At 25.7% G+C, this 11,969-nt stretch overlaps 7 protein-coding genes across 7 annotated transcripts; 1 reads left to right on the top strand and 6 right to left on the bottom strand.

Annotated features, from left to right (window-relative positions):
• Window positions 1–46: 46 nt before the first annotated feature.
• DICPUDRAFT_150141 (uncharacterized protein) lies at window positions 47–1,312 on the bottom strand (the record flags this gene model as incomplete). The annotated part of the gene is made up of 2 exons (XM_003286147.1): window positions 47–1,068; window positions 1,153–1,312. The coding sequence occupies 2 exons, from the start codon at window positions 1,310–1,312 to the stop codon at window positions 47–49; spliced, it is 1,182 nt and encodes a 393-aa protein (XP_003286195.1).
• A 1,747-nt stretch (window positions 1,313–3,059) lies between these two features.
• On the bottom strand, window positions 3,060–4,155 carry DICPUDRAFT_77086 (uncharacterized protein; the record flags this gene model as incomplete). The annotated part of the gene is made up of 2 exons (XM_003286148.1): window positions 3,060–4,030; window positions 4,134–4,155. The coding sequence occupies 2 exons, from the start codon at window positions 4,153–4,155 to the stop codon at window positions 3,060–3,062; spliced, it is 993 nt and encodes a 330-aa protein (XP_003286196.1).
• A 236-nt stretch (window positions 4,156–4,391) lies between these two features.
• Window positions 4,392–5,264, bottom strand: DICPUDRAFT_30524 (uncharacterized protein; the record flags this gene model as incomplete). The annotated part of the gene is made up of 1 exon (XM_003286149.1): window positions 4,392–5,264. One exon carries the CDS (start codon window positions 5,262–5,264, stop codon window positions 4,392–4,394), a length of 873 nt encoding a protein of 290 aa, XP_003286197.1.
• A 480-nt stretch (window positions 5,265–5,744) lies between these two features.
• On the bottom strand, window positions 5,745–6,945 carry DICPUDRAFT_97307 (uncharacterized protein; the record flags this gene model as incomplete). Its single annotated transcript, XM_003286150.1, has 3 exons — window positions 5,745–6,535; window positions 6,592–6,842; window positions 6,921–6,945. The coding sequence occupies 3 exons, from the start codon at window positions 6,943–6,945 to the stop codon at window positions 5,825–5,827; spliced, it is 987 nt and encodes a 328-aa protein (XP_003286198.1). The 3' UTR covers window positions 5,745–5,824.
• Window positions 6,946–7,104: 159 nt separating this feature from the next.
• On the bottom strand, window positions 7,105–8,351 carry DICPUDRAFT_97308 (uncharacterized protein). Its single transcript, XM_003286151.1, has 3 exons — window positions 8,291–8,351; window positions 7,950–8,200; window positions 7,105–7,881 (listed from the first exon to the last, which is right to left on the bottom strand). The coding sequence occupies exons 1-3, from the start codon at window positions 8,310–8,312 to the stop codon at window positions 7,174–7,176; spliced, it is 981 nt and encodes a 326-aa protein (XP_003286199.1). The 5' UTR covers window positions 8,313–8,351; the 3' UTR covers window positions 7,105–7,173.
• A 525-nt stretch (window positions 8,352–8,876) lies between these two features.
• Window positions 8,877–9,869, top strand: DICPUDRAFT_30502 (glycosyltransferase; the record flags this gene model as incomplete). The annotated part of the gene is made up of 3 exons (XM_003286132.1): window positions 8,877–9,013; window positions 9,150–9,181; window positions 9,280–9,869. 3 exons carry the CDS (start codon window positions 8,877–8,879, stop codon window positions 9,867–9,869), a joined length of 759 nt encoding a protein of 252 aa, XP_003286180.1.
• A 103-nt stretch (window positions 9,870–9,972) lies between these two features.
• DICPUDRAFT_150147 (uncharacterized protein) lies at window positions 9,973–11,798 on the bottom strand (the record flags this gene model as incomplete). The annotated part of the gene is made up of 2 exons (XM_003286152.1): window positions 9,973–10,800; window positions 10,872–11,798. The coding sequence occupies 2 exons, from the start codon at window positions 11,796–11,798 to the stop codon at window positions 9,973–9,975; spliced, it is 1,755 nt and encodes a 584-aa protein (XP_003286200.1).
• Between the last annotated feature and the right edge of the window lie 171 nt (window positions 11,799–11,969).

Genomic DNA, 11,969 nt, shown 5'->3' on the forward strand with positions numbered 1-11,969 from the left:
ATTAAAAAAAAAAAAGATAAATGAAATAGTTTTATAACTAAACTATTTAAGCATCTTCTTCTTCATCTTCTTCTTCTTCTTCAGCATTTTCTAACCAATCAATGAATGGACTGCAAGTTTTGATGACAGTCTTTGATTTAGCTTTGTTGTGGTACCATTTGAGAATATTTTCTTCAGAGAGAACACCGGTATCATACAAGTTCTTTAAGATACCCATAATTGATTTTAAGAGAGCATCGTCTTTAACGCAAAGTTCCTCAAGACCTAAGAGAATACCTAATTTACCATCTCTTCTCTTTGAGATTTTCTTGATGAGAGCTTGTTGATTTTTGATGAGTTTAACAGTACCTTCAGCATTTTGACCCAAAGCTTCAATGGCTGCTTTAGCAGTAGCAGAACTTCTTAATTCAAATTCCTCTTGGACTGAATCAAGTTTTTCCATGAGTTCTTGGTCAGATGGACTTGAGGCAAGGAAAGCTGTAATTGATGAAACTGGATCTTGTGGTTCTTCCTCTTGTTGTTCCTCTTTTCCTTTGTTTGAAGAGATATCGACATCAGCCATCATATTAGCAACGACGGATGTAGCATCACCCAAAAAGTGTTTCTTTCTTTCTTCAGCAGCTTTTTCTGATGTATCAGTGAGCCAAACAACGTCATCTTCGTCTTCATCCTTCTTCTTTTTGCTCTTTTTCTCTTTTTTAACTGTTGATGATGAACCAGTGGTAGAAACTGGTGGGAGACCTGGTTGTTGAGCTAAAGCTTCATCATGGGTTGAACCTTTGGATGTTGAAGCCTTTGGTGGATTCTTGACGATATAACTGCTAAGTTTATGTTTCATATCAGCTGGACCTCTTTTACCGCAGGCAGCACATTTGAATTCAATAGCTTTGTTTTTAATAACAAATCTTGTTTCTGGATTTTTACAGAATGCACACAAAACGAATTTGTTAATAAATCCATCTAAAACATCTGCTAATCTTTCATTTGAGTGCTGGCCATTAATTGAATATTTATCACCTTCAATATTTGATTTGGTATTGAATTCAATTTCATAATATTTGGTAATATCTAAATATATAAAAAAAAAAAGCAATATTAGTAAAACTATACTCAAATTTATTTTTTTAGTTAATATTATAATTCTATGCCTACATTCTGGTGGTCTTTCTAAATCTCTTGCGATATTTGTTAAATTTACGATTACAGTTTTAATACCATTACCTTTACCTTCTACTTTTCCTTGTAAAACTTCCATCTTGTATCTATAGAATGGATCTGGTTCATTACGACGAATATTAACTAATTGTGCCATCTTGTTGGTTTATAATTGTGGTCGGTGGTTTATTATTTAGATTAAACAAAACTTTATTGTTATTAACTATAATTATTTTTTTATTTATATGATACTGTTGACTATGCATAAACTAAACCTTGACTATTTCAATTTGAATTTAAATTATTATTCTTATTTTTTTTCTTTTTTTATCTTCTAGAAAAATTTAAATTTTGTTTAAAAGAGTAAAAAAAAAAAAAAATTAAATTTTAAATAATAATTATTAAGATTGTTATTTAAATATTTTTTTTTTTTTTAAATTTGTTATTGATTATAATTATTTTATTTTTTATGTAAATAATTAATTATAATGTGAATTGTGTTTGATGTGAAAAAAAAATTATTAAACCTATTTTTTATTTTTTATTTATTTTAAAAAAAGTGTTAATTTAAATGATTTAAAAATTATTATTATATAACTAAAATGTAATATGAAGAAAAATGTTTTTTTTTTTTTTTTTTTGTTTTTTTAATAAGCGAGAAGAAAAATTAAATTTTATATTGTTATTGTTTATGTTTGTGTTTATAAAACTATATTATTATTTAAGTTGAAGACTGAAGAACAACATGATAGAGTGAGAGGATATAAATAAACTCCTTTTTCTTATGCTGAATATCATTGGCTATTTTGTTTAAATTTTTATTATTTTAAAAATAATAAACTTTATGTATAAATATATAAATAAATAAAAACTTGATTGTATCTAAAAACTATATTTTTTTCTACAATATCTAATTTTTTTTATTTAAATAACTATTATTTGTTGTTTTCTATGTGAAAAGGTTTTATTGTGTGAACTTTTTATAAGTTTGCGATATATGTGGTTTTGAATATAATTAAGAAAAAAATAAATAGAAAATTATTATGTAGAGTATTTGTTTGAGAAAAGTGTGTTTTAAAATAATAAAAAAATAAAAAAAAAGTAGTTAAATAAAAAAAAATTAAAAAAAAAAAAAAAAAAAAAAAAAAAAAAATTTTTAAATTAAAAATAAAATAAAACAATAAATAAATTAAAAATAATTAAAAATAATAACAAAAATAATAAAAATAATAAAAATGAAAAAAATAATTTCGTTATTATATTTATTACCAAATTAAAATATGAGTTTTTTTTTTTTTATATGAGTGAATATAAATGTGTGTATATGTGTATATATTATTTAATGAATGATATTTAATAATAATATTGTTGTTTTTGTTTAAAAAATAAATAAACAAATAATAATAAAAAATAAAAATCTATTTATAAAACATTACTATATTAAATTAATTAATACTTTTTTTTTTTTTTTTTTTTTTTGTATGTTCTTTATTTCTTATTTAATGTAATTATCTGAGCTATTTGTGAGAGGAATACGTTTTATATTATTTTGCTGATGATAGTTAAAGCGAAAAATGAAAAAAAAAAAAAAAAAAAAAAAAAATTTTTGAAAAAAAAAAAAAAGAAAAAATTAAAAAATTAAAAAAAAAGAAAAAAAAAATAAAAAAAATAAAAATAATGGTAATACGGATTTCTTTTTTTCACACACACCATTTACATCATTCCATATATAATCACTATAATGCTATTGGAATAAAATAAAATATTTTAATTTTATAATAATAGTGTAAATATATTTATTGTTATAAAACTTTATTTAAACTTAATTTTTCTTATTTTATTTTTTATTTTTTTTTATATTTTTTTATTTTTTTATATTTTTTTATTTATTTTTTTCCTTTTTTTTATTTTTTTTTATCCAAAATAAAATCAACTATATTTTTTAAAGCCTGTTTTGAGGAATTTGTATTTTGGAAATATCTAATTGTTAAGAAGCTGTGTGTTGCACCAGGAAATACAATCGGTGTTACCTTAACACCTGCTTTTTTTAACTTTTCGGAGAACTCTAACCCTTCGTCTTTCAGGATGTCCAATTCACCAAAAATTAATAAAGATTCAGGTAGATCTTTTAATTGTTCCACAGTAGCATTGATAGGGGAGACTAAATGGTGCGATTTTAGGGTATCATTTTCAATATATTGCTTTAGGAACCAATTAACAGCATCTATGCTTAGGAAATAACCATTGTATTTAGCATAGGATTCTCTTTCACGATTACAATCTACAGGTGGATTAATTAAAAATAATTTTTTTATATTTGGATCTTTATTTCTAGTATTACAAAGTAATAATAACGAGATAATCATATTACCACCCGAACTATCACCTCCGACAACTATGGAGTTTGAATCAAATCTTAGTTTTTTAGCAAATTCTTCAATTCTATTTACAATTAAGAAAAAAATTTCGTAACATTGTTCTAATGCGATTGGAAATTTGGCCTCTGGCGATAAACTATACACAGGAAACGCTACAATCGATTTAGAAAAGTAACAAATCTTCCTTGGGAGTAAATAGTCCTTTTTATTTCCTCCACAGCACCAACCACCACCATGTAAGTAATACACTATCGGAAATACTTTATTATCAAATCCCTCATCATATTCAACAGGGTGAAAAAAAATCACTTCTACAGAGCCCAAGTTATATTTATCATTGCAAAGTTTAAAGATTTCTTTTTTTTCAATACATGGATACTCCAAATCATCACAATCGCCATTATATTCAAAATTCTTTCTAATAGTTTCTATATCATTGTTTCCAAATATAATTGGTTGTTTCTGATAGTTTATACAAAATTGTTCAAACTCTTTTTCTAAAATAAATAAATAAATAAAATATAATAAAAAAAAAAAAAAGTTTAATAAAACTAAATTACTTTCTTTATTTTTTAATACTAAAATAAATAACTATTATACCTATAAATATATTTCTATCCATTAGTTTCTTTTTTATAAAAATAAAAAGATCGATTATTTTTTTTATTTTTTTTTTTATTTAAATTGTTTTGTGAAGAAAAAAATTTATATATTTTAAACACCCCATCACACACACTCAAAATTATGATAATAAAAAAAAAGAATATTCTTTTGTAAAATAATATATTATTATAAATATAAATTTTATATGTTAATTATTTTTTATAAAGTTTTTATTTAATATTTTTTATTTTGAAATTAACAAATAAAACCTATTATAGTTGCAGTTCCTTCTTTACAACAGTTTGTATTATTTAAAAATTTATACATTATAAAGTCATGGATTGCACCTGGAAACACTATACTGTTAACCTTTACATTTGCTTTTTTTAATTTTTCGCAAAATTCCAAACCTTCATCTTTTAAGACATCAAACTCACCCACTAAAAATAGAGTTTCTGGTAAGTTTGCAAGTTGTTCAATGGTGGCTTTGTTTGGTGCTACAAAAATTTCGTTCTTTTGATTTTCGTTTTCTAAATATTGATTAAAAAACCAAGCCATCTGTTGTTTAGTCAGATGAAAGCCTTCTTGAAATTCAAGATATGAGTTGGTGTTTAGGTTTGTATCGGTGACTGGGTTAATGAGTATTTGCTTTTTGATTTTTGGACCATTTTTCATTTTGCACAGTAGTGATGTTGTAATTGCTAGGTTTCCTCCTGCACTATCACCACCTACAACCAATGAATTGAAATCTATTCTATATTTATGTGCATTCTCTTCTACTCTGCATAAAATTTTGTAACATTGTTTTACTGCTATTGGGTATTTTGCCTCTGGTGATAGACTGTATAAAGGATACACAACGATTGATTTAGTTTTATTGCATAGTTCTCGTGGTAGTTTGTGGTCTACATCTTCGCCACCAAAACACCATCCGCCACCATGTATAAAGTATATGATTGGGAATTCGTTATGTTCGTATTCTTGGTATTCATATTCGTTGGGATAAAAAAATATAGCTTCAACTGAACCGAGATCATCATCCAAAAAGAATGTTTCTCTTTTTAAAATGCATGGATATAGATAAATCCCAGGGTTTAGTTCATTATATTGCCTTCTTAATTCTTCCATACTTGTTTTACCACTTATATCAATTTGATTTTCATGACTAAATTTACAAAAATTTTTTATATCTTCCTCTTTTATTTATTTAATAATTAATAAAAATATATATATATGTATTAATTATTATTTATTAACATACCTAAAAATGTTTTTTCTATCATTTTCTTTATTTCTTTCTTTCTTAAAATTTAATAGTTTTTAAAATATAGTATTTTTTAAAAAGTATGTGTTATAACACACCCAAAAAATTTTAAAAAAATAATTAAATTATAAAATTAAAAATAATTAAATTTTAAATTTAAAAAAATTATTTGTATATGGGCAGATTTAATTAAATAATTTGATACTTTTTTTTTTTTTTAAATACAAGGATAACAATAAATTTTAAAATTGAAAGATTTTAATAAATAATTACATAATTTTAAAATTTACTTTTAAATTTATAATTATTAATATTTACAAAAACAAAAATATATTGTTAATAATATGATATGTAGATTAAATAGTATTATTTATTAGTTAGTTATATTTATTTTTTTAATATAATTATTTAAGGATATTTATTGTTATTGCTTTGGTTTTTGTGGAGTTTCTCTTGATTTGTTAATAAAGTCAATTGATACATCCATTGCAGCACGGCATGCTTTAGTGCTGTCCAATGAATTAAGCATTACAAAGTCATGGATCATACCTTGGAAAAGTATATGTGTTACTGGTACACCTGCAGCACGAAGAGTTCTTGCATATTGTTCACCTTCATCACGGAGTACATCGGCTTCACCATTCATAATAATTGCTTCAGGTAAACCTTTAACATCATCAGGTGTTGCTCTGGCAGGTGAGGCTAAAATTTCATTTTTATCTTCATCACTGTTTAGATAGGCATCCCAAAACCATTTCATACCATCTTTTGAAAGATAGAAATCTTTGGCAAATTCTTTGTAGCTACCAGTATCCATTCTTGCATCAATACCTGGATAGTACAGCACTTGTCTTTTTATTATTGGGTAGTTATTACGCTTCTTTGCCATCATTGTAAGAACAGTTGCCATATTACCACCTGCACTATCACCTGCAATTACAATGTTATTTGTATCCCAGCCTTCTTTATCTGCCATCTCTCTGCATACTTTTACAAGAACTGCATAGCACTGTTCAATTGCAATAGGATATTTAACCTCTGGACTTAAAGAGTACTCTGGGAATATAACAACAGAGTTGGTACGGTTACAAATTTCTTGTACTAATTTTTTATGCGAATGTAAACCACCAAAAACCTATATTTAAAATTTATTAATTTTAAATTTTTACACATTCGTTTTAGAATACATACCCAACCAGCACCGTGGATGTAAAAAACAATTGGGAGTTTATCAGTTGTTTTCTTTTCTGGTGTCAAAATAAAAGTTTTAACCATTCCTAATTCTTTGACCAATTCAAACATTCTTTCTTCAACTCTACATGGATACATATAGCAAGGAGCATCTTGAACCTTGTCAACAGCTTTACGACCTTCTTCTGGCTCTAACTCATACAAAAATGGTGGCTTGCATGTATTATTACAAACATCTGCAGCTTCTTTTTCTATTTAAAATAATAAAATAATTTTAAATTAATAAAAATAAATAAATAAACAAACAACGATTTAAAATTACAATATACCTAAAGAAAAATTATTAAATGACATTTTAATGTAAATATAAACAAACAATGAAATAAAAGAAAAAAATAATTTTTTTTTTTTTTTTATTAATTACCCACTAAACCCCCACTTAATTTATTAATAAATTAATTTTGAAAATACAAATAAAAATAAAACATTAAATGTTACCAATTGATAGTATTTATATTTTAAAAATTTGATAAATTTGTTTTTATTTATTTTTATTTAAAAAAAAAAAAAAAAGATAAATGCTTATTGCTTTGGTCTTTGTGGAGCTTCTCTTGATTTGTTAATAAAGTCAATTGATACATCCATTGCAGCACGGCATGCTTTTGAATTATCCAAAGTATTTAGCATTACAAAGTCATGGATCATACCTTGGAAACGCATATGAGTGACTGGTACACCTGCAGCACGAAGAGTTCTTGCATATTGTTCACCTTCATCACGGAGTACATCGGCTTCACCATTCATAATAATTGCTTCTGGTAAACCTTTAACATCATTGGCGGTGGCTCTAGCTGGAGAGGCCAATATGTTATCCATATCTTTTGAGCCATTAAGATAGGCGTCCCAGAACCATTTCATACCATCTTTTGAGAGATAGAAATCTTTGGCAAATTCTTTGTAGCTACCAGTATCCATTCTTGCATCAATAGCTGGATAGTAGAGAACTTGTCTCTTAATTGTTGGGAAGTTACGTTGCTTAGCCATCATGCAAAGAGCAGTTGCCATATTACCACCTGCACTATCACCTGCAATTACAATGTTATTTGTATCCCAGCCTTCTTTATCTGCCAACTCTTTACAGGCTTTAACGAGAACAGCATAGCATTGTTCTAATGGAGTTGGAAATTTAACCTCTGGACATAAAGTATACTCTGGGAAGATAACGACAGAGTTGGTACGGTTACAAATTTCTTGTGCTAATTTTTGATGTGAATGGAAACCACCAAAGACCTATATTTATTATTATTTGTTATTAATACAGCTGTGCTCTATTAAATAAAACAAAAGTAGTCACTTACCCAACCAGCACCGTGTACATAAAGAATTATTGGAAGTTTTTCAGTTGTTTTCTTTTCTGGAGTTAAAGTGAATACTCTAATGGTGCCTAATTCTTTTGATAGTTCCATTTTACGTTCATTTACTTTACATGGATACATATAGCATGGAGCATCTTGAACCTTGTCAACAGCTTTACGACCTTCTTCTGGCTTTAAGTCATACAAAAATGGTGGCTTGCAGGTGTTGTTGCAAACATCGGCAGCTTCTCTTTCTATAATTTTTTTAAATGATTTTTGAAAGTAAAAAAAAAATTAATTTTAAATTTTTTTTTTTTTTTTTTTTATTAATAAAACTATATTACCCAATGAAAAATTTTTAAACATTTTATTTATAATCTTAATAACTATATTACAATAATGAAGTAATTACTTGTTATGAATTAAAAAAAAAAAAAAAAATAAACAAAATTTAAATTTAAAATTATTTTTTCGGAGTATGCTAGATCTCCATAATACTACAAAATCCCCAATAGTTTTATTTTACCCCTTTAGGTTGACAACTAAAATTTTTATTGCTGAACAAAGTAAAAATATAAATCCAAAAATAATATATAACCACACTTTTTTTATTCCCACAGCAATATAATGCACACGTGATGCACTCTCATATATATTTTTTCTCATACATATTATATATTATATAATACCATATAAAAAGGTAAACAAAGAAATAAATACATAAATAAATAATAATTTTAATTTAATTTAATATCACCAAAAAAGCAATTTCATTTGATTTAAAAAAAAAAAAAAATAAAAAAAAAATAAAAAATTTTAATTTTTTTTTAATTTTATAAAAATAATTTTTTATTTTTCATTTTTTTTATTTTTTATTTTTTTTTAAATTTTTTCATTTATCTTTTTTATTTATAAATAAATTTGTTGGAAATGACATCAAGAAGAGGAGCACCATCATCATCATCAACAGTTTCAAAAGACAAATATACAATTATTTTACCAACTTATAATGAAAAGGAAAATCTCCCAATCATTACTTGGTTAATTAATTCAGAATTAGAAAAAAAGTAAATTATCGATCTTCACCATCACCATCACCATCACCATCACCATCACCATCACCATCACCATCATTATTATTTGTAGTTAATATTATTTATATTTATACTAATGTTTTATTTTCATAAATTATTTAAAATTCAGTTTTGTCGATTACGAAATTATTATTGTTGAAGGTAAAGGTTTAGCAAGTATTTGATCAAATCATAAAAGAATCCAATTTAGTAACTGTTTTATTTTATTTTTTATTTTTTATTTTTATTTTTTAATTTAGATAATTCACCTGATGGAACATTAGAAATTGCTAAACAACTTCAAAAGATTTATGGTGAAAATAAAATACAAATTATTTCTAGACCTGGTAAGATGGGTTTAGGTACAGCATATATGGATGGTATTAAGAAAGCAAACGGTAATTGGATTATTTTAATGGACGCAGATCTTTCACATCACCCAAAATTCATTCCACAATTTATTGAACAACAAAAGAAACACAATTATGATATTGTAACAGGTACCCGTTATCAATTTGGTGGTGGTGTTTACGGTTGGAACTTCAATCGTAAATTAACATCACGTGTTGCCAATTATATTGCATCCGTATTATTAACACCAGGTGTATCTGATTTAACTGGTTCATTCCGTCTCTATAGAAAAGAAGTTTTAGAAAAGCTCATTTCCGTTAACAAATCAAAAGGCTATGTATTCCAAATCGAAATGATGGTCAGAGCAAATCAATACAATTACACAATTGGTGAAGTACCAATCACATTTGTCGATAGAATTTTTGGTGTTAGTAATTTGGATTCTGGTGAAATTGTTGGTTATCTTAAAAGTGTATTAAATTTATTTTTAACCATTTAAAAAACAAAACAAATAAAAAATATAAATAAAAACTAAAAAACAAAATATATACACTCTTTTTTTTTTTTTATATTATATTATATTATATTATATTATTTTACTTTTATTTAGTGTCTTTATTATTTGGTTTTTGTTCGATAGGTTTCATAGTTGGGAAAAATAAAACATCTTTAATTGTGGTTGTATTAGAGAATAACATGCAAAGACGGTCGATACCTAAACCCCAACCGCCAGTTGGTGGTAAACCATACTCTAAAGCATTGCAAAAAGATTCGTCTAAAATTTGAGCTTCATCATCACCTGTAATACGATCTTGTGATTGTGCTAAAAATCTCTTTCTTTGTTCTTTTGGATCGTTTAATTCACTGTAAGCATTGACTAATTCTTTACCACCTACAAACAATTCGAATCTTTCGGTTCTTTGATTATTGGATCTATGAATTTTAGCTAATGGTGACATTGCAAGTGGATGGTCAATGACAAATGTTGGTTGAATACAGAGTGGTTCGATGAGGGTTGATGCCATTTCATCTAAAATTCTAGTTGGTGTGTATGGTTCTTTACAGTGAATATTGTTATCTCTGCAAATATCCAAGAGCTCTGGAATGCAGTCGTAGGATGTTAAATCTTTTGGTAATGTTCTACCAGTGAGCTCTTCAATTTTATCAATGAAATTAATTCTTTGGAATGGTGCTTTAAAGTTTAATTTGATTTCTGGATTGGCTGGGAATGGGATTTCATAGGTTCCAAAAATTGAATAGACCATACCTGATAACATTTCTTCAGTAAGTTTAACAATAGTTTCATAGTCTGCATAGGCTTGATAAAATTCGCATGTTGTAAATTCTGGGTTATGAGTTAAATCAATTCCTTCATTTCTAAATTGTTTACCTAATTCAAAAACTTTATCAAATCCTGCTACTACTAATTGCTATTTATAAATTAAATTAGTATTATTAATCTAAATAAAAATATTATTTAGGTAATTGGTTTTATACATACTTTTAAAAATAATTCTGGTGAAATTCTTAAAAATAAATCTAAATTTAAAGAGTTTGAACGTGTAATGAATGGCTTGGCATTGGCACCACCAACATTGGTTGAAAGAATGGGTGTATCAACCTCTAAGAAACCTCTTTCCACTAAGAAACTTCTGACATAATTAATTACTTTTGATCTAATAAAGAATGCTCTTTGATTCTCTGGATTAACCAAGAAATCTAATGGACGATTTCTATATCTAATTTCTTTATCGTTGATTTTTAATGGTATTGGACGGTTGCATGGAGTGAGAATATTAATATCTTTTGGAATTACTGATAGTTCACCTTTTTGTGACTTTGCTGGATAACCAATAATTTCGATAATATCACCCTTTCTTAAATTTTCCATTAAAATTGGGTAATGATTTTGATTTTCAAAGAATTTAAAATCAGCCATAACCTGAAGTGAAAATTGAGCACCTGTCATTTTTAATGTTTCGTTATTTTCTACTTTGATTACATCATCTACAATTGGTTGATTTGAATATGATGATACTAAATCTATGAATGTTAATTTATTACTTGAATTACGAATTGATTTAATACGTCCTACTAATACTACACTTTTATCTAACAATTTGTTGCCATTACCTAAACCTGAAAACTCGTTTCTATACTCTTTGATTGAATGTGTAAGTTTTCTTTCTTTAGCTTCATATATTTGTTTGCCTGTTCCCTTTCTAATGTTGTTAATCATCTCTTCTCTTGAACTACTGTAGATTTGTAAATATTTTTCGTCATTGATTTCATCAATTTCTTGATGCTCCCCGTCTACAGTTTCATTCTTAAAGATATTATTATTGTTTTTTTTGCTGGCATAATAACACTTATTTAAATTTATTAATGTTTTGCTTTTATTGATTTTATTTATATTTCTAATTAACATTTTAAATGCCTTTTGTAAAATGTAAAATAATCACTTTTTTTTTTAATTAAAAAAATCAAAAAAAAAAACGAAAAAAAAAACAATTTTTTTTTTTTTTTTTTTTTTTTTTTTTTTTTTTGGAATAACTATTAAATAAGGTTTTAAAATAATTTGTAAATAGATTTTTAATTA

This window comes from Dictyostelium purpureum (assembly GCF_000190715.1).
Source record: "Dictyostelium purpureum unplaced genomic scaffold DICPUscaffold_63, whole genome shotgun sequence".
Lineage (NCBI taxonomy): Eukaryota > Evosea > Eumycetozoa > Dictyosteliales > Dictyosteliaceae > Dictyostelium > Dictyostelium purpureum.